The sequence below is a fragment of the Falco peregrinus genome, chromosome 6 (assembly GCF_023634155.1).
Source record: "Falco peregrinus isolate bFalPer1 chromosome 6, bFalPer1.pri, whole genome shotgun sequence".
Taxonomy (NCBI): Eukaryota; Metazoa; Chordata; class Aves; order Falconiformes; family Falconidae; genus Falco; species Falco peregrinus.
This window is the reverse complement of record NC_073726.1, coordinates 85,804,945-85,830,671: the sequence shown is the minus strand read 5'-3', so window position 1 is coordinate 85,830,671 and position 25,727 is coordinate 85,804,945. Positions and strand designations below refer to the sequence as shown.

Below are 25,727 nucleotides of genomic sequence, written 5' to 3'. Positions count from 1 at the left end.
GCCCTGGATTTAGCACACACAAACCACAACTGCCTGTGAGCAGGTCTGACATTTCCTGAAACATAAACTATTTCTACCCTATTATAGACAAATATGATAACTCCATGTTAAGTGGCTTAAGACTTTAAATGATACTGAAGTAATTCAGGTAGCTATAGATCCACTAAGAGAATGAGTGGAAAAATCAGTTGTACCTTGTAGATTAAGTCTTAGAAAATGTGATCTGTTTTGCTCCATTTAGAATCTCAGTGTTAACAGTAATCACAAAATCACTGTTATGCTCTTGATTATGTATCACTGAGATCCATCTTTCTTGGAAGCCAAACCTACATCCCTACATAAATCCATGACCAGTACAATCTTACAAGGACAGAAATAAATGCTACAGGTACCTAGCTACAGGTGAGAATTTTCAACAGGTATTAGCAATTCTGAATTGTGCTGAGTGCGTAGAATACCTTTTGTATAAAGAAAAAGAACAATTCTCTAGCAGCTCGTTTCTCCTAAGTCGACAGCAATACATTTTCCTGTAAGATGTCATGATAATGAACATCAATTTTAATTATAGTCTATAAAGCACCATTTATATTTCCCATGCCATATGTTATATTTAGGGCCTCTTGACTGCATCTGACATTTTTTATTACTTGCAGTCTTTTGGAGGTGTGCAAGTGTAATCTCTATTAAAAACACAGAGGTCACTGAGGGTCAAAGTTTCTCTTAAAAGCCACTACCACTTACAGCTTCATTAAGGGGACTGTGAGTTATAGAAGTATATAGGAAGAGTGAAATAAGAACAGAGAATTAGTATTTTTGTCAGAAGGAGGAAATCTGGTATGTGATGCCTGTTTCTACCCATTTCTACCCATCAAATCATGAGGCAAAATAAAACCAGAAAACAGTTCAAACACTGATTTTACATTCAAATATATTGGAATAAGCAAATCAATGCTGGAGAAATGGACTGACAGGAACCTCATGAAGTTTGAGAAGGAGCAGTGCCAAGTCCTGCACCTGAGGAGGAACAACCCCACGCACCAATATGTGCTGAGGGCAATCCAACTGGAAAGCAGCTTGGAAGAAAAGGACTTGGGAATCCTGGTGGACACCAGGCTGAACAGGACCCAGCAGTGTGCCCTTGCTGCAAAGAAGGTTCATGGTGTCCTTGGCCACATTAGACAGAGTATTGGCAGCAGGTTGAGGAAAGTGATCCTTCTGCTGTATTCAACACTGGGGAGGCCACACCTGGGGTTCTGTGTCCAATTGTGTGTTCCTCAGCACAACAGAGACATGGACACACTGGCGAGTCCAACAAAGGGCCGTGAGGATAAAGAAGAGACTGCAGCATCTCTTCTATGATGAAAGGCTGAGAGGGTTGGGACTGCTTAGCCTAGAGAAGTGAAAGGTCAGGAGGATCTTATTTTGTTAATGTATATACATACCTGAAGGGGGGTTGCAAAAAGGATGGAGCCAGGCTCTTTTCTGTTGTGCCCGGTGACAGGACCAGAGGCAAGGGGCACAAACTGCAACACAGGAGGTTCCACCTGAACATCAGGAAATAATTTTTTACTGTGAGGATGACTGAGCACTGGCACTGGTTTCCCAGGGAGGTTGTGGAATCTCCCTCCTTGTAGCCCTGGGCAACTGGCTTGAAGTGGCCTGCTTGAGCAGGGGGGTTGGACCAGATGATCTCTAGAGGTCACTTCCAACCTCAACTGTTCTGTGATTCTGTAAAATCAAACACATCGATAAAATTGGAAATCTAAGAGCTTTGTATTTTATGCATTACATTCTTCTTCTTTCCTTGGTTGATATTTGAATAATCCAATAAATTTAGGAACCTGTAACAAAGGCACACAGTCCCTGGGTTGCCTCAAACATTCAGCCCTATGAAATGCTGGGTATGTTCACATCTCTGTTGACTATGTTTTCTTTTACATCTGAAGAACTGAGGTCTCAATGAAATGAAAAAGACCAATGATTTATTACAGTCACTGGATTGTACAGTCTGCACAATCCAGAACAAAGGAAATCAAGACAATTAATTACTTAAAGTACTTGCCAGCAATTCTATATTTAGCTTTTATGACTTTGCATTAGTTTAAAACTTTTAACTGCTGGATATGACTTCACTATCCCTGACACCAATTAAAGATCAAAATCCTTCTTAATCGTCTGGTTTTGGTGAGAAATCCTAGGCTGAATGAAGATGGTCCTTTTTAAGGAGGTAGAGGAGAGGCTGTCATCAGTTGCCTTTGTTCTTCCTTCATCTTTTAATCATTTAGAAATTTCCTCATGGTATGGTCTTCAAAAGAAATCTTGTTGCCTGTGATATACAATTTGTGTCAGTTGTGCTGCTGGTGGCAAAACAGTGCATTCCTCTGACTCACATCATGCTTCAGAATTCTGCTGCAAATTACTGTGTTGTCAGTAAGAGAAGAAAAATAAGCACTGGTTTTTATTTGGTGCTGAATGGTTTTACCTCCAATGATTCAGTGTCTCAAGAAAACCCATTTTTACAAGCCTTTTGCAGTGCTTACGTTCCTGAAAAGGTTCAAGAGTTATTCAGGTCACTCTCCTGGGATCTTCTTGAAAACAGTAATTTGTTTTCCATGCTGTTTTGACAAATATGCACAGCTCATTAGGTTAGGCTCCCGATGTTCAACAAATCCTTATTACTTGCTATTGTAATTATTTTAGTTTTAATGGATGAACTAGAATCTGGATTCTGATCACATGAATTCCAATGCTTTAGCAAGGTGTCTGAGTTGGTGGCCTGCTTGCCTCGTCTAATCAATAGAGGCAAACACCTCGGAACGGCAACTCTGCCCGTCTCAAACCCGAATCACACTTTGAAGAATCCTCTTTCATTCTTTTGATCCTAGGTAGAGCCTAAGGTGGCTGGGCTGCCAACCTTCAGTAACACTCACAGACCAAACACAGTGTTTTTTCCTTTGTATGACAGTGTCATGCTTTAACCCCAGCCAGTAACTAAGTACTGCACAGCCGCTTGCTCACTCCCCTCTCCATCCCCTGTCCTCGTCCCCCCCCTCACCAAGGGATGTGGAGGAGAATCAGGAAGGAATGTAAAACCCCAGGGTTGTGATAAGAACAATCTAATAATTAAAATAAAATAAAATAGGGGAAAAACACCTATAATGGTAGTAACAATAATAACAATTATAATGGAAAGGAGGGAGAAGGGGAAAGGAATAAAATCCAAAGGGAAGGGAGAAAAGGGAACAAGTGATGCACGACAAATATACTTGCTCACCACCCGCTGAGTGATGCCCAGCCAATCCATGAGCAGCAATCGGCAGCCCCCAGCCAACTCGCCCCAGTTTATATACTGAGTGTGATGCTCTATGCTGTGGAATATCCCTTTGGCCAGTTTGGGTCAGCTGTCCTGGCTGGGTCCCCTCCCAATTTCTTGTGCTCCCTCCAGCCCTCTCGCTGGCAGGGCCTGAGAAACCGAAAAGTCCTTGACTGAGTATAAACATTCCCTAGCAACAGCTAAAGACATCAGGGTGCTATCAACATTGTTCTCACTCCAGATCCAAATCACAGCACTGCCCCAGCTACTAAGAAGACAATTAACTCTATCCCGGTTGAAACCAGGACAGACTGTCCTGGAAAGATACTGCCCTGATTCATAGTCCTATGGAAAATCCCATTTTTTTTTTATTCTGGTTTTCACATGTTTAGAATCTTCTTCCCATCAGAAAGCTCTCCTTCCCCGTTAACTCTGAATGTGCAGCCAGTTCAGAAATGAGAGCTGATGCTTCTCCTCCATCCCACTCAGCTGCCAATCATTCCATGAACAGGAGAGTTTTTTAAAGAAACAGGATCCCAAGAAGCTTGATATGTTCCAAAAAGGAAAAAAAATGGTACTTTTCCATGTCAACAAGACTTTGAATCACCTTGAATCTCCCCCCACTCTCCGCGTTAATTTATTATATCTTCCAACAATCACCACTAAACAAACTGGGAAAAAGGCTTCTTTCTTCCAAATGAGGTATGAGTAGTACTGGAGTGAGCCAAACGCTGTTCTTGTGGCCCTGAGATTCATGAAGAACACAAATCAGCTTTGGCATATCTTGACTTCAGTGACATGGCCCGCAGCAGGCTATAGGGAAACACTATTTTTGCTTCTATTATTTTTCTCTCTTCTGTTCCCCCCCCCCCCCCGCCCCGTTTCTTAGATCATGTTAATGTCCAGAAAACTAGCAAGTGAAACTTTCAGTCCTGTCCTTCGACTCACAGTTTTCTTAGACAACTAACAGAATTTGATGAAGTTTAAGTTTTATTCTTTTTTTTTTTTTTTTCGCTTTTCCCCCATCCACTGGTGGTCAAAAAGCTAGAGAAGCTGAAGGCCTGTTCCACAATTGGAACACGGACGGGGTTGGTGCATTAAAGACTTTTGCATTGCTGTACATCATGCTGTGCCCATACTCTGGCTAAAGAACAATAATGCCAACCTTGTATGTGGAAAGGTGATGAGACTGGCTAAAAAAAGACACTGAATTTGCGTCAATGCATTCCTTTTATAGGTCTTTCTGTACCTGGGAACTTTTACTCAGTGTTTTCAAGGATTCTTCACAATTGTGAATAGTAAAATCCTTCTAAAGCTGAGCTTCATTCTCTAAGCTTTTCAGGTTAAGAAAAGTCACATGAATCAGTGAAAATCACAAGTCAGAGGCATTTTCATCTGAGAACATCAGTCTTCATGCTAATCAACCTATTTACACAGCATCAATGCAAGACTAATTTGAACAGAAGCCCAGTTATACAGATCTTTCCACTGCCAGTTACGTTTCTGCTCGTGTTATCTCTAGTAATTTCCATTTTGCTCTACAGTTCTTCTGAGTGAAGACACTTTTGCAGTCTGTAGTGATTCTGCAGCAAGCATTCGAATTGCTTCTCTATGACTGCCTAAGTAAAGGAAAAGATGCACCACTCATGCACATACATGTAGGTCTTGCTGCCCATGTGCTCTGGTTAATGCCCTAGGCAGAGCCAAAGCTTTTCACAAGAAGGATGAATCAGGACCCACATAAGATGTTGATAGAAAAGCATGGAATGGTCTGTGGGAGCCACAGAAACGGGGTGGCAAAATGCAGGCTGCCCTTGCATGCCTGAGTCCTGCAGGAAGGATCGGCTTCGGTTGGCGCTGTGTGGTGCAAGCAGCAGTTGCTTGTTGCAAAGAGGTGCTGACAGCTGTCAGAACAGTCACAGGTTTGATGTTTTGTGGACAAAGCATTCTACATTTTGTCCATACATCAGGCAAAGATTTCCATTCGGTCTTAGCCAAGCGTGTGCCCACTCTCAGCTCAGAATAACACACTGTGCCTGATGAATCAGCATCAATGGAAGCGCTGAGACAAACCACCCAACCCCTTATGAAAATGGAAACAGCAAGAAAGGGAATGCAAATGGTAAAAGCCAGGATGGAGACAGGCACTTAATGAAGAGCAAAGAGGTGGTTCAAGGCAGGCTCTTTGTGATTTAACTAACCTGAAGCTATTCAGTGTAAAATTCATGCATTCTCACTCCAAGGTAAGCCTGAAGTGAGAGAAAATGCACTCTTCATTGTAAATTTGGAGGGGAAGTGCCTTCCTGAACTTTGAGGTCGCCAAGAGAGAACAGTCAGACCTTTTGTCCCACCATGGTTGTAAAGCAGGAAAGCTATTTTTATTTCAGCAGCTGGAGCTCCTGAGCACAAGTTAAAGGCTTTCTTCCAGTTTTCTCTCCAGTTATTTACAGCTGGGCCCTTTACATCTGATAAAAATAAAACTTTGAATGTCCTCACAAGAGTTTTATTCTAATGATTACAAATGAAAATACTAGTAGCAGATAGGTGTTAAGAGTCCAATACTCTCTTGACCAGTTTCTTTTAGATATTCCATGCACGGAGGGTGTAACATTAAATATTGAACATCTTATTAATGTCTTATTTGAAGACAGTTGGGTTACATAGGATTTCTGATTTAGTAGAGTTGTCCTCCCAAATCTGGGTTCTTCACCCGGTGTGCTGAATGCCAATCCATACACAGAGTCAAGATATTTGTTTATTGCATGTCTGCACATTGATGGGTGCTAGATGATAAATCTGCCAAGCTGGCACCCCTCTTAACACATGGTAAAACATTTTATACACTTTGAACAATTGTTTACAATTACATCCAGTCACACTTAGTTCTCATTTGTTCTTAGAAGTCTTGTCTCCGTTTTTTCACTGGGCATGTTCTGTGGCGAGGGGGCTTTTTTAGTAGGGGGCTTGCTTTGCTCTAGGGTGGATCTTTTGGTATGCTAATTAGGGTAGTCCACACATAGTTTAAACAATTTGCTGTTTAGTCTCATTAACCATTTGGTTCTCCTTGAGCTTATCTTGTTGTGCCCCAGCTTGATATATTTGTGGCATCTATTCCTCTCCCAAGGGCATGTTTTGTTAACTGTTTGTAAGGATTAATTAACCTTCCCTTTTTTTTTCAAAATCTTTCTTGTTTTTCACTATAGGTATTTACGTATTTCTTCTTTTTCTCTCTCTTTCTTTTTTAAAGTAAATAATTCTTGTATCAAATCCCCCCTTTGAGACTGTATAAGGGAAGAATGTGTATTTTTCCCTTCTATTAGTATCATCTTTTTATTAAGCAGTCCACCCAAGATCAAACAACATCTCCATGTACACTGGATTAATACATATATACATATAATTCATATAATACCTAATATTACAAATATTAGAACTCTTCCAATCACAATGTGTATCACTTTCTTTACCCATGAACTCAAATCTGATCCCTAAGAGGTCAGCCGTTTCCATGTTTCAGCAATGCCAATAGAAGTGCCATCTTTTTGTGTCTCATCTTAGATATTCTATCACTTGAGTACACACACACACCTTAGATGCTAACAGCATGTCAATCTAATTTACCTGTTCCTTTTGGGAAGTGCATCTTTGGAAAAAAGTGGAATAATTTTTTCTGGGAGATCAGGGATAGTTACTTCACATTCCTGTTCTTTTATTCCTCGGCTCATATTAAAGGATGTATTTGTTCATAACTCTCCCCAAGATACATTAGAAAGGCATTCCTCTTGCCAAGCTTTCTGGGAAGTGTATACAGACTCAGCAACTGGTTCTGTGTATTATTTTGTATTTTTTTCTGTATCAGTTTAAAAATACATATGTTCCTCCCAAGGGTCATTTAATGTCTGCCTCTCAGGGCTCCTGCATTGTCCTATCACTATAACTAAGTAAAGAATAGCAATTTATAATACTATTTCTCTTTACAAGGATGTTAATATTTTTCTGAAGGCACTCTATTACTACTACAGTTCCTATCACTAGCATGCAAACAACAGAAAATTAATCCTTAAGTATAATCTAAGTCAAGATATGATTTTTCAAAATCCCTTGTACAGTGCATTAAACTTCAGAAAATTTTAATTCACAGTCTACCGATTGTTCAGTCGCCCATTGTTTAGTTGTAGGTGCTTTTCTTCACCTGGGTATAACATGTTCAGTAGTCGACTCCTAATTTCACTGCTGCATAGGCAGTCAATAAAAAAAAACAGTATATGGTCCCTTCCACTTTTCTTTTAGTGGTTCATCTTTCCAGCTTTTGGGATAAACCAAATCTCCTGGTTGAAACTGATGTACTGGCAAATCCAAAGGCAAAGGAGCTCTTTGATTTATGTATCTATGTAAGGAGGATAAGGTTCATGAGAGAGAGTTTAAATATCTCCTTAGCACTTGTTCACCTTTAATGTGTATTTGGTTCTCTTTTGTGGTCAGGCCGCTAGCTGGGTATGATTCCCCATATAACCTTTCAAATGGGCTTACCCCTTCCTTTGTTCTAGGGGCAATCCTAATTCTCAGTAGGGCCAACGTAAAACCTCAATCCATTCCGTAGGGGTTTCCTGGTACAGTTTTGTTATTTGTCTCTTAATTGTTTGATACAGCCTTTCTATTTTCCCACTAGGCTGTGGTCTCCAAGGGGTGTGCAAATCTAACTTAAACTAGAGGAATGTGGGCACTCCTTGAACTATCTTTGTGACCAATTGGGGTCCCTTATCAGAGGACAACCCTTCTGGAATCCCGAATCTAGGAATTATTTCTTTTAATATTACCTTAGCAACCTTTCTCACCCAATTGGTAGTGCAAAGGAAAGCTTCTGGGCATCCTGAAAAGTTATTTACTAAAACAGGCAAATGCTTACGCTGACTGCCCCTCGGTAACTTAGAAAAATCTGTTTGTTCCCCAGGAGCAATTCCTCTCTTCACATGTCGTGCTGGTGGTTTCTTTTGGATTTTAGGATTATTCATACAGCACACCCGGCACTTCTTCATGTCCACAAGGTGTAGAGGAATGCAGGCAGTGGGCTGATTAGCACTGATAACATGCAGCTGTGGCCTTGCCTCAGCGGCAGTGGGTTGATTGACATGGATGATGTGCAGCTGTAGCTTGTTCCTGCTGAGTGGTTAAATAGCCCTGAGGATGGTAGAAGAGAGAGCTGTTGGATGGAGGAGGAGCTCAGAGAAGGAAGGATGGGGATGTAGCAGAGACAAGGAGCAGTGTGGTCTGGCCTGAGGAGGATGAAGAAACAGCATGGACAGTAGAATCTGACCCACAGTAAAGCCTTATTGCAACTTGCCAGTTTGTTTGTTCTGTGACAACAAGGGACTGCATTTTTGGTCCTACTGCATATCTTTTGGTACTATCTACTAAGGCTTCTGTTCCCCAATGGGTTTCATTATGCATCTTCTGCATGACTTTTTTTTTTTCCATCATTCTTGTAGATATTAATATTTGATGATCAGGTATCACCCACTATCAGGATTTTTGCAACACTTTAGTATTTCAGCCAATTTGACTTCCTTTTCTGTATATTTTGATAACTCCAAACCCATTTTCTTTCTTTCAGGTATTGGTGCTCATAGTATTGACCCTTTTATTGCCACCCTTCTTGCCACTGTGTCTGTCTGCCTATTTCCCAAGATAAGATTCTTGTTCTGTCAGGGGCAATAGCGGGGCAGGACTCAGGGAGGTTACTATTTCAAGACTTGTATCATCTTGTTCCAGCAGCACTGCTTGGTATCTTACTAGTCAACTAGGAGAGACCCAGTGATGTCCTTTCTGTTCTAGAACTGCCGTTACTGCATGGGGCACTAGGACAGTTTTTGGTTGGCATTTTCTTAATTACTTTTCAATTAGCAATGCTGTGGCAGCTACAGCTCAAAGGCAAGTAGGCCAGACTTTACTAATTGTAGATTGATCTAATTTTTTAGAAAAGTAAGCAACTGGCCACTTCCAATCACCAAGCAGCTGAGTTAATGCTCCCAATGCCACCTGCTGTCCTGTCCTTCACGTACATAGAGCCAAAGCCTAAAATCGGAGCTTCCATCAATTTTCATTTTATTTCATATTGAAGCAAAGTAATATTGGGGTATCTGCATTGCATGCCTCCAGTTCCTTTGCCTGTACGTTACCAAACAGAGTGGAGCTGTTCTTGAAACCTTGTGGGAGCACAGCCAGCATAACTGCATTTTTCTTCCAGTGGTTGGGTTCTCCCATTCAAGGGGAAAGAGGGTTTGACTCTGCTCAGCCACAGGTATGCAGAAGAAAGCATCTTTCAAATCCAGAATGGTTTCACCTCTGGTTTCAACTCAGTTTCAATAGGAGAAACATTCTTTGCTCTACTGTTTCTAAGATTCCTAAACCAAAGGAATTGTTTCATTCAATACTATGCCCAGGATGTTGTCTTCAGGCTTCTTTAAAGTTTTATCTGTCAGCAAGCAAATTTGGCAACCACTCCACTGTTGATAGTTGCTTATCTGTAACAACGGCCACCATCTAGTCCCCTTTGTTGCAAAGAAGTTACGTTTATCTTGACACAGCTGTGGTCAGTCACATCCTGTGTTATTCCCTGAGTTCCATGGACACGTTGCCCTTGCCAATCTCCAGTGAGACTTCTTGCATTTTAGGAGTTGATTCAGAGAGTCGCATTCTACCTCTAGGGGTTTAATCAGTCACCAGGGGATGCAATACTCTGATAATCCACACTAAATGATGGCTGACACCTTCAAAGTCACACAGTGAAATTAATTTAAAATCAACAGAGGACAAAAAAACCTGCCAGCCTTGTTATGACAGGTGATCAAGAGAAAATCTGTGCTGTAACATATTAAGACCCAGTGAGCTACAGCTCTAAAGGACTGGCAGGGTATCTTTGCTCTGTGCTGGGAAACAGATTTTTTGCTAATTGACAAATGAAAGTGCCAAATATGGGACTTCTCTTCAGTGGTGGTGCCTGTTTGCTGGTGGTTTTGAAGCAGCACTGAACTGTGTAAATCAGTGTGCTGATTTTCTCTGGCACTTCAGCTCAGGAACTGCCATTTCTCCATCTTGTGCTCCTTTCTGTCTTCATTTATACTGCAGAGTTTAAAAAGTAATAATAGATAAACCTCCGTACTTCTTAGGCAAAGACCTCCTCTAGAGCTGAACTACACCTGAAACTACACTGAAGAGTAAATCAAAAGCTTGGCTAGGACATGGAGTAGGTGATCAACTGGAAGTTCTTCCCCTCCTCCATCTTAAAGCTCAGCAAAGCTTCCAGAATATAATGTCTTCCTAGAACTGTTGTGAAACACCTGAAGCTCAGTGAGAGGGGAAGAGAATGACTGGGGTACGAGATTCAAAGTGACTTTCAGGGATCAACGTGTTAGAAATTTGCTAAGCAGAGGAGGGCTTCCATTAAATTTTCTGCTAATTTAAGAAAATAATTTGTGCAGATAGAATACTCTGGTTATTTTTGTTAATAATTAGCCTCTAAATATAGCAGAGCTCTACTTTTTATGTGAATTTCAGTGTACTGCCTGATACTGAGAAAGGGCCTAAAAATAACTGGGTTTATAGTTGATTAGCACTTTCTGGTTCCTGTTCCCTGTCACTAGAGAGTCAGTCAAGATGATGATGGGGTGGGGAAGAGGCTGACCAGTGGTACAGCTACTTCCCCCACAAGAAACACATCATGAGCATTGATAATGGGGGCTGTAGCCTCCTCCCCCTGCTTTTCTCGATAGACTTTAATGCGCTTGTCAGGGTGATGTAAAACAGCTTTAAAGTAGCAAGCTATTTTTGTTTTCTTTCTATTTTATGTCCACATCGAGGAGTTTCTCATAAGGGGCTATATCACTTGTGCATTATTTGTACATCATTAGAACCCTGACTATTCACTAAGGCAGGCACTTATGCAGCAGCAATGATAAGAGCAACCAATAAGAAAACCACAATGGAAAGTTCACACTTCTCTAGCTTTGCAGCTTCATAACTCCTTAAGCAATGATCTGCAACACACTCTTCCTCTTCACTGCGTTCAACTTTGATATTTTCGGTACAGACTCCTATAACTTCTGTTGCTATTTCTACAACAAGCTGTGCCTTGTGATGTGAGGCGTTTTAAAGTAATTTGGCACATGAATATCTCTCTTCACTTGGAGATGAATAAAAGCAATCAGTCACGTTTACATTTCTGCTGGCTGCTTCCAGGTAACAGTAGCATGTCTTCCCTAGCTTGTAGTTGATCACAAAGTAAAAATAGCTAACAAAGCTAGGGTTTCATGCCTCAGAAAATGACCTTGACCTTAATTTTTTTCTTTCCCCCAAAGAAAGAGAAGAATTGCCTAGTCATCCTTAAAACACAACTAAATATCATTTGTTAACAGGCACCTAATGCTCTAACTATAGATCCCTATGCACCATTCATGGCTTCATAGCCATGATGATAGTCTGTAATTTGAATTTATGTGGAGTTACATCAGCTTACCTGGGTGACCCACCACACATTTTGGAGACTTCTTTTATAGGGCCTTGCACACTGAATATTGGACTCTGCAGAGGAGGGGAAGGGCAGTCTTTATTCTCCAGTGCAGTCTGTCTACACTGTGAGCTATACCATAGAAAAGAAATGTTAAGGTGACACTGGTGAGTCCCCTTTGATGCACATAGGAGGGAAGGGGCCAGCAAGGACAGAACAGTGAGAAATCTAAATCCCCCTCCCAGCTAGTCCAACAAGTTTGCACAAAGGCAGTCCTAGAAAACTGCCTCGTTCTTTACTAAGGCCCACATTACAGGAGGAAAAGGAACTGAATTGTGACTTGCTAAATAACGATATAGGCTTTGAACTACTCCTAGGGAAATGTAGCACGGAACAATTTCATCATCCTATTTGATTGCAAAATGCCAAATCTACCCAAGCAGCAGAGAACATTACTCACCAGGAACCTTGAACTACCAGTGTTCATGTGCACACAGGAATAACCTTTACCCTTGTTCCAGCTATTGCCTCACAGTGCCCAGGTGCCCTAGAACTAGTGCTGGATGGACAGGATTTGAAGACTCTACTCAGACAGCCACACGTAAATCTGAGGGTTTCCATCCCATGGCTGCTTGTACTGCAGAATACAAGGGGAAGGGGAAGAGGAAGACTAACAACTGCAGTTTAAGCCAGTGCTGTTCCAGCCATATGACACCTTCACAACCTTCTCACTCTGCTGTGCCAAACCTGAATGGGAGTTGAAAGTGGCAGTGTGAGTTTGGGGCCTGAACAGCACGTTGTATCTGAGTGTTACTTGTTGGTATAGAAGTGCCTCCCTGATCGGGCAAGATGGGACATTAAAAGATTAGTATCAGTGCAAGCAGTAAGTATTTAATGTTAACAACTGCCACTATCAAATATAGAGGTGACTCTGCAATGAGTACCCAGGAATGAAACTGGAACAATTTATTTTTAGATTCCTTGAGTTTTTGACCAATACTTTAAAATCAGCTGGAAGACCTGATGCATTTTATTAATGCAGAGATATTTCTTCCCCTTGTGCAGCTCCCTGAAAGGCAAATCAGAACTAAAATGACACTAAACTTGGAAAAGCTCTTTATTTCCCAGAGGCTATAGCCTAGTTCAAATGGAAAATTCTATCAGCTTTTCCTCTTTCAACTGTAGACAGGCAATAGACACACCTCATACCTTCTCTCTGAACCAGACAAAAGCTAAGCCTCTAATAGCCCTGTCATAACAAGGGGAAACAGCCTGTTGTTCTATCTGTGCATCTTGATTGCTTTTGTTCTAGAGACTTTTGGATGTAGTGCTGCAAAGAGATCTGTCAAAACTTCTAAACCCCAGAAATCTCAGAAGGAAATGTCTGTTGCAGAAAAACACACAACATACTTTATACCTACTGTGGTGGGTTTTGTTTTGTTTTTTTCCCCTGGATAATTAAATGGAAGAGCAGGGAAAGTATTCCAAGGGGATCAGTTGATTTAAGCACTCCCTGACCTTTAACGGCTATTTTAGGGTTAGGTGCACTTCAAATGTTGATAGAAGTAACGCCAATTATGTAACAAATGGCTGGCAATAACGTTCTTAGCTCTCATAGTTGACCTCAGTTTTTAATTTTAAATTCCCATGATGATAACAGAATTCCACCCAGTCAACATTGATAGGTTGAGGACCACTTGCTAAGGCATCTTCCTGTTTTTCACTACTGCAGTGTCTCAGCTTCTACCAAACAAACGAAGAATGATGAAATTAAATGGAATTCTCACCTTCTTTAGTCAGAAAATGAGAAGCTTAAAAGAACAGGAAGGTAGGAAGGGGGTGTTTTTTCATCATTTGGTTTTATTTGCCTTACATGAATCCTTGAAAGGGATGGGATGTCCCAGTGGAAAGCAGGAACTTGCAGTGTTATCATGTCAGATGTAGCTGTAAATCTTCACGAGACCAGAAGCTGCAACCTGTGAGAGCTGCTGGCTGCACTGGTCTGCGATCTACACACCAGTCAACTTTTCAGACTGGATTCTGGAATGGGAGAAAGGCTGCTGTAACATACAGCAACCAAAAAGCCCATACTTTTTAGCAAGGAACCAAATTCAGAAGACCTCCATTAGAAAGCTGTTCCTAACTGTCCTGTTACATGGTACTGGGCCAGGAAAAGGCTGAGAAGACTGGAATGTCTCTCAGAAACAGTGTAGCCCTGATGTCTGGTCTAGCCTTTATTCCTCGGCCTGTCAGATTTCTTATATGTGTCAATCTTGCATGAAAATAACGTGTGCTTGAGTATATCCACCTCTTCCATTCCTGATTACACTGAAAAATGGAAAAAAAATCCTAGAACATCTAGCTGCAGAACATCACAGCTTGCCCCTTTCGTGAGTTCTATAATTCTCCTCTGTTTAATTCTCTACCTTTCAGATTCTTGACTCACGTGACAGAGACCATTGCAGTGTAACAAGTCTGTATGCTTATATTGGGAGGGAACAGCATGGTTATATGTGAAGATTAATTTCCATATTGACTGCAGTAACTTAGTCTCTACCACATGAAATGAAGAACTAACTTAGCCATCTGTACTTTGCTTTTAATATTATCCACCAGAGGACAATGGTTCTAAAATGTTCTTTGACTATAATCTGTTAGGGATGGATGGGGTCCACCAGTCTAAAAGATACGAGTGAAGCTTCAGCAGCAGGCTGGTCAGCTTGGTAAGGCACTCCTTAAGCCGAAGGACTCAAGGGCTGTGGTCCAAAGTGGCAATACTCACACCATCACATCCAACTGGGGAATAAGGCAGGCCAACCAGAGCAGAGATATCTATTCCTTAGCTGCCTCCCAAGAGGAGTACCAGAAGGCCAAACACCTCAAAGGTGTGCATGGCTGTGGTGGATCCTCTTGCACGCCTCCTGGGAAACCTGCACGTTTCATTGCCTCTCTGAAATGCCTGTACACCAACGCACACAGTGTGGGGAATAAACAGGAGAAATTAAAAGATCTGCGTGTGTTCACAGGGCCATGATGTCACTGCGATTACAGAAGCATGGTGGGATAGTTCGCATGACTGGAATGCTGTCAGGGATGGCTCTGTACTTCCTAGGAAAGACAAGCCAGCAAGACAGGGTGGTAGAGTTGCTGTTTATGTGAGAGGGCAAGTGGAATGTATCAAGATCTGCCTAGGGGTGGATGCAGAATGAGTCAAGAGCCCGTGGGTAAGGATTAAAGGGCAGGATAACGTGGGTGACACTGTTGTGGGTGTTAGCTACAGGCCATCGGCTCAGGAAGAGAAAGTCTATGAGCCCTTTTACAGACAACTGGATGTAGCCTCACGATACAGCCCTGGTTCTCACGGGGGACTTCAACCACCCTTGTATCTGCTCAAAAGACAATACAGCTATGCACAAGCAGTCCAGGAGGTTCCTGGAGAGCACCGATGATAACTTTGACACAGATGATGGAGGGCCTGAAGAGATGAGGTGCTGAACCTTGTACCAGCAAACAAAGAAGGACTGGATTGGGATGTGAAGGTTGGGGGCAACGTTGCTACAGTGACCATGAGATGGTGGAGTTCAGGATCCTGCATGGAGGAAGCAGGACTGTAGACCTGGAGAGCCAACTTTGGCTTCTTCAAGGACCTATGTGGAGGGACCCCATGGGTTAGGGCTCTAGAAGGTACAAGGGTCCAAGAGAGCTGCCTAATATTCAAGCATCACTTCCTCAAGCTCAAGGTAGGTGCATCCCTATATGTAACAAATCAAGCAAAAGGGGCAGGAGACCTGCACGGGTGAGCAAGGAGCATCTGGCAAACCTCAAACAGAAGAAGGAAGTTCACAGGATGTGGAAAAAGGGACAGGCCACTTGGGGGGAATATAGCAACGTTGTCAGAACATGCAGGGATGCAACAAAGGCGGCTAAGGTCTGTTTGGAATTAAATCTGTTGAGGGTTGTCACGGGCAATGAGAAGAGCTGCTTCAAGTACATCAGTAGGAAGAGGGTGACTGGGGAAAATGTGGGCCCTCTGCCGAATGAGGTGGGTGCCCTGGTGATGAAGGATACAAAGGAGGCAGAGTTACTGAATGCCGCCCTTGCTTCAGTCTTTAACTGCCAAGGCCAGCCCTCAGGAATACGTCAGGACCCCGAGGCTTCTTTACCTTGAGGGCGGCAGAGCACTGGAACAGGCAGCCCAGAGAGGTTGTGGGCTTTATCGAGGGGTTGGACTAAATGATCTCTGGAGGTTCCTTCCAACCCTGACCATTCTGTGATTCTGTAAAATGTGAGTCCCCACTGAGCTGAACCTTTGGAAGTCTCTGACTTCAATAGAATCATGTTTGAGAGTTTAACCAGCATTTGAGAAACTCCTAATTGTGCAGCTTTCACTCAGTCCACATGAGGCTTAAGGGGCTTCAAACAGATGGGGAACAGAGTCTAATGATAGACCATCTGTTCTAAACAACAGAGTAAATGTGAAAGCACCAGGCATTTCTCCAGCTGTTCCCTGTAACAGGGACCTTGTAAACCCAGGTGTTGCATTTAAATCTGTGACACTAGATGGACATTAGATCTACCATATGCCAAAGTTGATCAAAATGCAACTTTGTCCTAAGGAAACATACCTCTCGGCACTTTTCAAATAATGCTTTGCTGTCCTTTCATGAGGTACTTTGCAAAGAGTAGATTTCAGTGAATAGTAATACATTCATCTCATATTTCCTTCTGTTCTATGCTGAACTAGGACTGTTCATGCCCTGCACTGGACTACTTCTACACACGTTGCAAAAATCTCCATCTTTATAAAAAAGAAACACAACTTCAATTAAACATCAATGTCCATAACTACAGTTTATCCCTTGTTTTGTTCTGTTGTACCCAAGGTGCACTGTAACGTGCAGGAAGTCGTCAAGAGGGCAGGTTGGATGAAGAACCTTTTTATTACCTGCACTGGCACACAGAATGGTCTAGAACTGCTCAGACTTTTATAAATGCTACAGATACTTAGCTCATGCCCATCCTTGCATTCTGTCAACTCATTTCTTATCATTTCAGTCCAATACAGCTACAGGTAGTTTCAACAGCTTTTCATTTCCGGATGTCATGTCCTTTATTCTTCTCATAGTGTGCAGTTTAACCCCATGAAAACAGGTTCTGTTCCTATTGTGTGTGCAAATCTATAAACCTGAATTTATAACCTACCTCATAATCCATACTAGGCTCAGGTTTACAAGTCTATTCTGATATTGCCACCTGTATCTCCTTCGCAGTACAAATATCTGTCCCATGTCTTACTATCATAGAATAATAAGGGTGGAAAGGACCTCTGGAGGTCACCTAGTCCAGCATCCTGCTCAAATAAAAGATAACTTTAAAGCTAGATCAGGCTGCTAAGGACCTTCTCCAGCTGAGTTTTGCAGTCTACAAGGTTGAAGACCCCACAAACCCTCTAAGCATTTGTTTCAGTGCTTAACCTCTATTAGGGGGAAGAATTGTACCCAACTGGAAATTTAATTGCTTAATTTGTGAATTGTCACTAAGAAGATTCTGGCTCTTCCCCAGTAGATAATCCCCATTAAGATTCTTGACAGTATATAGCACTCTGGGTCAGATCCACAAATGTATCACAGTTCCTATCTTGTACTTTAGATACCTAATTCCTTTCTAACTTTCAAACAAAAAGTAACAGATTTGCAAACCTTTGTGATCTCTGCATTCCTTCTTGCTACTCAGTGTTATTTTTTATGCAGCCTAATATGCCAACCGTGACTTTATCATACTGAAGACCTACTTGCATCTTTGACTTTTTGAGGATTTGGACACTCGGTGTATAATCAAGTTCCTTGTATAACAGTTCAGTCTCAGTTGTTCTGGACAGAGGCTTTATTCTAAAGCAAACAATAGAGTCTCAAAACATGCCTCAGTGTTTTCCAACACTTTTACTATCATCATCTCCTTAGGGATAGCACATAGCAACTGTAATGTACTCTAAGCTATACTGGTCTCTAAAGGACAATGGGTTTCCTGCTGTTAATAAACAGACAAGTTTGTCTATGACAGATTGGTCTGGCACTTCAGACACTCAATGCAGAAAGTTCCAAGCAGTGCTTAGTTTTGAAGTGTCTGAAAAAAAGAGTAGCTTCAGAGCAAGCAGTTTTTAGAACCATTTCTCTTTCCCAATTTTCTTACAGAGTATGTCTGGCTAGATTTGCAGTTTCAGAGTTTAGAAAGATTTGCAGTTGCATTGAACTCATAGTTATCTGTAATTTAAAATAAACTGAGCTTAATTTTTGTCAACTGGAAAGTGGATTTATAGCTCCTGAGGAACTGGCTATTTCATCCTGATTATGAGAAATATCACAACATAAACTCTCCACGAAGAAAAAACACATCCACAATGAAAGGCAAACATTCTTTACTGATCTTTGAAGGCCCTACTTCCTGAAAATATGTACCTTATCAAGAAATGAACATTGACATTCAAGTTTATTTTCACTCTACATACTTCTGCTTTTGTCACAAACCTCCTAAAAAATTAGTTGGGCATATTTTGCCATCCTGCCTCTCTCTAGGCAGATGGATATATCTCAAAGGCTCAAATTTTCAAAATAGCCTATGATTTTTGAAGACCTAGTTCTCTTTTGTATTATGGAAATTGTACACCCAAATAGCCTTATAAGTCCATTGACTTATGTTTTCAAGAAAGAAGAATTTCAACAGTTTCTATTGATGCACATGGGCAACTCCACATATCTGAAAGTCACATCTGTTAATGAAGTGCCTATTGGTGTGTTCAGATGTGAGATTTTGAGAAATGAACGAGGGTTATGAACCTTGCCTTTTGTAAGAGTTCAAAGCTTTTAAAAAAGCAGTCCTTCGTGCTAATACCTTTGATGCATCTGTAATCTACCAACCTTGTCCACAAAGATGGAGGAAAGAAAATTTGTTTGATTTTTAAAAATAGGAAAATATTTCCCTAATTTCCTTTGACTTAAGTGTTGAAATGGCACAGAGCAGCAGGACCTAAGTCCCATAAAAATGGTAGAAAAAGATTGTTTCTCAGATTCTCGAGACCCTCCAACTCGATCTTCAGGAGCAAATGGGAGATGAAAAGATAGAGGGCTGCAGGTTTAACACAGTGATTAATAGACTCTGAGGCAGCTGCTTGCATTCCTGCAAACTTCGTCTGCATTAACAGCCGCCAGTGTTCTGGAACTGTGTGCAGCTGGCTGGAATCTGTTTTTGTAATGAATATGGTTTATTCAGACAGAATTTGTTAGATTTTTTTTTTCATTGATGTGAGGTTTACCCCCAGCCCAGATGCTTTCCCTTTTCAGGAGTCATTAAAAAGATGAGTTGTATCTGACAGATAGGGTATATGTGTGCTAAGCTTGTAAATCATCTTAAGGATTCTTTTCGTTCTGGAAAGTATACAGGAAGCTGTCTTTCCTTGATAGCTTTTCTCTTGAAGGCATGTTTTCTTCTGAAGCAGTTATACCATATCACTAAAAGCTTAGCTGTTTCTAGTTTAGCAAGCACAGAGCTGTACACCTGAAGACTTAATTGTTTCCGATACAAATAATAGCTTTCATTACATTTCTTTATTTTTATTATTAATTTTCCACTGTATTTCTATGTTTTCCCTAGTTTGTTCTTTTTTTTCCATAGGACATCAGTTATTCTTGACTGAAATTGTTCACAGTGTCTATAGCAAATCGATGACAGAGGGATTTCCTGAGCCCCAGTGTCAAAATCATTCTTGTAATTGTGACCTTGCCTTGGTGTTTCAGAATTACAGTGCTACACACAGAAATTATAGCAGTGGGTATTACAGATGTTGCAAAAATTAACATTTTTTAATTTGAAAGGTCTGTGTTGTGTTAATATGCCTAAAAAAGAAAGGAAGCAGCTGGCTTAGGGTCCCTGTGACAGAGTGCTGCTGGCTGAGAAGATCACCACCTCTGTATGGTTTTCTGTTACCCCTTCTGCATGAGGCTGGGATACCTATAGGATGAACAGGGCATGACCTGATGGTGTTAGCAGCCTAACATTGTCTCACAACCACCATCAACACATTTCACCACGGGCTGCTTGGCTAAAAACCAAGACAGCTGAGGAGCAGACCTAACAGGTTTCTATTTCTTCTGCTACATGGGCCATGTACTCTTTGGCAGAGGTGTAGATGGACAGTTGAGAGCAGTAAGTCTTCAGGTACTTTAGATAAACCTGAAAAGTACTGTGAGTCTAATGCTGGCTCAGTAGCTTAATAGACATTACCCTGCCACTCCTGGGCTGCAGCAGAATTCAGCTGTCTTGCAGACTATGACATAACAATGTTAATTCCTTTACAGCAAACAACATAATTCAGACAACTTTCCTAGCCTGAGCTGCTGAATTTAGGTTCATTCTGTATCTTTAGACAGCAATAGAAATGCTAATACTTCTTTGGTTTCATTTACAAAAACTGACAGATCTTCTCTGCAGTAGGTAGCGACTGCCTGTGATGTACTGTCTTGTCTCTGGAGACATTCTTACCTAAGACAGGAACAGAATGAAGAGTTCAGTGACTGTTATATTTACATATTTTGCTTGTAAAATGAAGTGGAGGACAAGATTCAGGAGAAAAGTGTAAGACCTTACAGAGTTCGTATTAAATTAAAACAAAATTCCTAACATCTACAGTTCAAGTCTGTAGACAGCAGACAAATACAGAAAGGACTGCAGGGCAGGGTAACTGCAGAAATGTATAGTACACCTACACGTGTACACCAACAGAGAAAGACGTTAGGATATAACCCCAAGTATGTAATTAAAAGTACCAGGGTTAGATTTGGCAGGTTTGAATATTACAAGCAACAGTTTGACAGAATGAGCTATCAAGGTGTTGCTTGCAACAAACAGGCAATGAAACAGTTTCTGAAGGGAAATGACTGCTGGTGGACATTTTGAAACAAGACAGGACAGAAATACAAATACCAATTGGAAACAATTGTATTCTGCATGGGAGGTGGACTGGGTGAGGTGATCAAGTCAAAAACATCAGAAATGGAAAAGATGTATAAATAGAGCACTTCTGGATCTTTGGGGATGAAAGGTGTTACAGGGACGTCAACTACTAGTATTCACTTTTCACAGATGGACCAAAGAAAACATGAAAAGGTGACATGTTTAAATCTTCAAATGAACAAGGGAAAAATGTGTGGGGTTTTTTTATATATTGAAGTAAACTAAACTAGGCTAATTGATGCTATTCAGAGAGAGTACAAGGAACTGATGTCTTGCAGTATCAAGCTATAGAACACAAAGTGAACTTTATGAAAGTATCTAGGAGAAGCTCGGGCAAATCTGGTCCCCACTGGGAAACTACTAAATCTTAAAATAATTTATATTTAAAAAAAAAGTATAAAAGGAGGTGACATATTTTGAGCAGGACTGACCTTCTCAATATGTGAATTTGTTGACCCATAATTTGCAGGTGACTTAGTGCACATGTTTAAGCTGTAGCGTCTTGCTCAATCTTTCTCAGTTTTTAGCATTTTGCTCACATTAAGCATGTAGATGTGCTCATGGGCCAGACCATAACTGAAGCATTCAGCCTTCTGTCTCGGGTGCTACAAGTGTCAAATCTGGGTGCAAGAGGTGTAAGCATTCTGGGTCTGTTGAAATATTGGCGATGGAGATGCAATATGCAAGGAAAAATGCAGTAAGCCAGGTCTTGGTAATAAATAACTCCTGCATCTCCCAGCAACAGGAAACTAAATTAGGGATCACATATCCCACACAGCTCCCTATGATGCTCTCTGGACATGCTGAGAGACTTTCAGATAGTGTCAGGGACTTTCAGATGCTGTGAGCATTCTCAGATCTACCACATCAATACAGCCAGATACATTACCCGACAATTACGAATCAGTTGTGAATCCTGTCCTTTTTGTTGGCAACACTCTGTTCAAAATGCTTTGATTATGAGCTCTTCTTTGCAGGGGAACTATTTGTTTATCAAAAGTTATCTCTCACAAAGCTGTGGTAGTTTGACAGAAAAAAGACACTTAAAGGAGAAAACCTAACTCTTAACTGCCTTGTGTCAATATTTGAAGTCACCCACTTCAGCCAACACCAATAATGTGCCACTACTCTGCCCTGGTGTAGGTATCTGGAACATCAAGGAAAAAGACATTAAGGAAATTTTCCAAGATGGAAAAGATAATTTATACAGCCAGGAACGGAAGGCAGCCTAAATTTCACTTATGATACCCCAAATGTCTTTGGTCTTACTATCTCCTAGCTCGTTACAATATCACTATGCTATGTAGAGAGAAACATTTTCTTTTAATTATGTCTTTTAACAATATTCCATCTTTTCCTAGGTTTGCCCCATCCCATCCCAGCCTCCTCAGCCTACCGTCGTTCCAAAGCCAGTTCAATCTGTCATACATGTTCCATTGCAACCAAGCTGCCCGGGCCGAGGCAAGATGGCAAAGCTTATCAATCCAGAAGAGATGACATCCAGGGATTATTACTTTGATTCCTATGCTCACTTTGGAATTCATGAGGTAATATTTATTTTTGTTTCAGCAATTATTACATAATAATAACAATTAAAATGTTTTCTTTGATTTATTAGCTATTTATCCCTCATGTATGATCCACCGAGCTTATATTAGCTATCTGTACAGTGGTGATCTTCATGAGTGCATCGATTTAATGCATTTATGAAGGTCACAAACTATCCTAACCGCACATGGAAACTACCTTACTGTTGTTAGGTCTTTAGTTCGCTTGCATGTTTGAGTACCGATGCCAGCAGAACAGCTACTCAACTGACATGAGAAGCCAAGTAATTTCTTGACTCCTGGCATGTGTTTGAATGCACAGGCTGCATTAATGGGAACATATAGCCCAACAGCCCCCAGTAAATACACTCCCGGAAAGAATTCAAAATACACAGTGATCCATATTTACCATCCAAAAACTGACTATAGACCAATTCTAAAGAGGACACTAATATATTTACGTGACCCAAGAGGATGGAATCTTAAAGACTAGGATGTAAAAAGGCCACTGTGAAATCAGCTGCACTTCTCACAAACCACATAATAAACAGTATCTATTTCCATTATTCTAGTGATTGTTTATGGGGTGTATACATAAACAGAATACATCTTACCAGTGTAGCATTCAGAAATTCAATCCAAGAAGGCAAGAAGATAGAGGAACAATTGAGTGGGAAGGAGACCTAAGAGAAATATTGAAGACACATCAGAGACCTCAAATCATGTCGAGTTCCTGGTAGAAGGATGCAGCTTTGCAGGTCTCAGGGAGTGCAGGGAGCACCTGGGGCCTCTTGCTGATGCTGGGAAGTGGGAGGTTGCCTCCTTGCCTGCAGGAGGTGTGCACTGGTCACAGGATCTGTGTCAACAAGTAAAGGAGCTGCTAGAGGACACTGGCAGACTTTACAGCACCATGGAGATGAGGAAGAGACTAACTGGATCTTCTCCAAGATCCTGAAGATACTAGAGCCTAAATCTCCAGCTGTACTGAAAGGAGGGGCAGTCAGAGTCTCTACTTACCAGGTTTGGAAGTGGAGACTCCTTTGCTGGTAAAGGTTGGAAACATGTGACTTCTGGCAAGCAGAGGAAAGCTCCTGATCCACCCGCAGATCTCTAGCTGCAGAATAGGTTCAGTGCCTTCACCGTAGGTGAGGGGCAGGAAGTTCTGTGCAATGAGGCATCAGAACCAGTTGGCCCTGAGCCACACAGAAGCACTGGGAGGAAGCCACAAGTGGTAAGAGTGGAAGACTCTCTCCTGCAGGGGACAGAGGCCCCCATATGCTGACCTGACCTGCTGTCTAAGCTTTTGAATCTGTGACATCGTGGAGAGGCTGCTGACATTCATCCAGCCCTTAGACCAGCCTTGGATTACTACTGCTGCTCTTCCACATGAGCACTAATGAGACCTGGAGCATATCAAGTGTGACCACACAGCTCTTAGGATGACAAGCAAGGTGTGCCAGGTGGTTTTTTGCCTTAGTTCTAACAATGCAGAGAAGGACTTGAGGAGAAGTGCTCCTGCAAGTCCACAACTGGTTGTGCAGCTGATGTTAATGACGTGTTTTCAGCTTTTATGTCTACGGGACCCTCTCTGAGGATTGAGGTCTGCTAGGAAGACATGGAATCCACCTGACAAACCAGGCCAAAAGCGTCTTTGCCAACAGGCTGGCCAACCTGGTGAGGAGACCTTTAAGCTAAGAATGATAGAGGAAAGACATGATGACCCACAGTCACACGGGGAAGTGGTAGACCAAGTTGGTAAGCAAAAGATGCAGGGTGGTGTGGACAAGACCTCACAGTCCATAAAACACAGCAGAAGGGGGCCCATCCCAAGTGTAAGTACATGTGAAGCCTGAGGGATGGCAGAGGTGTTGGTGGTGTGTGGTGCTCTGCTGGTCCTGATACTTACTAAAAGGAATGAACCAGCTGGGGTTGTGGTGGTTAGGACAGGCTTGGATGCAGTGACCATGAGATGATAAAGTTCAGGATCCTGAGAGCATGGATCCTTTTCATCCTTTTCAGGGATCTGCTTGGAAAAATCTCATTAAGAGATGGTCCTGCAGATAGGAGGTGTCCATGAGAAGTGGGTGATTTTCAAGGCTTGCATCCTCCAAGAATGGTCCATCCTGACATGCATAAAGTCAAGCAGTGGTGGCAGGAGACCTGCATCAATGAACAAGAAGCTTCTGACAAATTTCAAACCAAAAAAGAAGCACACAAGAGGTACAAGAAGGGTCAAATGACCCAGGAGTAATTTCAGGGCCAGGGTTAGAAAAGCTCAGTTATGTCTGGACATGAATCTGGCAAGGGATGAGAAGGGTAACAAAGCAGGGCTTCTCTGGGTGTATTAACAGCAAAATGAAAACTGGGGAAAAGGTGGGACTGTTGCTGAATGAGGCAGGGTATCTGGTGACAAAGGACATGGAAAATTACCTCTTCAGTTCTGCTTTTACTGGCAAGACTTGCCTTCAGGATTCCTGAGTCTCTAAGATGAGTGGCAAAGACCAGAGTGAGGAAGACGTACCCTCAACAGCGAAGGATCACTTAAATCAGACATACGTCAGTCTATGGGACTTGATGGGCTGTGTCCGCCAGGGCTGAAGGAGCTGGTTGATATCACGGGCACAAACTTAATTGGAAAACAATGTTCTTTACTGGGAAGTCGGTAAAATGCTGGCTATGGAGGCTCCAACCATGGACATATTTAAAACCTGATTGGACAAGGCTCTGATAAACCTGTGCATGCCATTTGTGCCTCTTGTCCTTTAATTGGTTACCACTGAGAAGAGTGGTAACCGCCGCCTTTCCTCCCCAACTGAACACGTATTTATACACATTGATAGGATCCCTCAAGCCTTCTCTTGTCAAGGCTGAACAGTTCTAGCTCTCTCAGTCTCTTCTCACATGTCAGATGCTCCAATCCCTTAATCATCATCATGGGCCTTCACTGGATCTGCTCCAACATCTCTTGTCCTGGGGAACCCAGAGCTGGACACAGGACCCCAGATGTGGTCTCACCAGTGCTGAACCATCTCCCTTGATCTGCTGGTGACACTTGTTTCAGTGCAGCCCAAAATGTGGCAAGGGCACCTTTCTGGCTTATGTTGAAACTGCTGTCCACCAGGTTCCCCAGGTAATTTTCAGAAAACACTGCTTTCCTGACAGCCTGTCCTCAGCCTGTTCTAGTGCGTGAGGTTATTCCTCCCCATGTGCTGGACTTTGTGTTTCCCTTTGTTGACTTTCTTCAGATTCCTGTCAGTTCTTTCCTCAGCTTGTTGAAATCCCTCTGATTTGCAGCACAACCATCTGGTGAATTAACCACTCCTCCCAGTTTTCAATTAACAGCAAACTTGCTGAGACT

At 41.9% G+C, this 25,727-nt stretch overlaps 1 protein-coding gene across 1 annotated transcript in view; it reads left to right on the top strand.

Annotated features, from left to right (window-relative positions):
* The window catches only part of PRMT8 (protein arginine methyltransferase 8), a 74,299-nt gene that overhangs the window by 15,940 nt on the left and 32,632 nt on the right, over window positions 1-25,727 (top strand). The window contains exon 2 of the mRNA XM_027782431.2: window positions 22,184-22,369. Within this exon, the coding sequence (XP_027638232.1) occupies window positions 22,184-22,369 (186 nt within the window). The remainder of the gene's footprint in view (window positions 1-22,183; window positions 22,370-25,727) is intronic.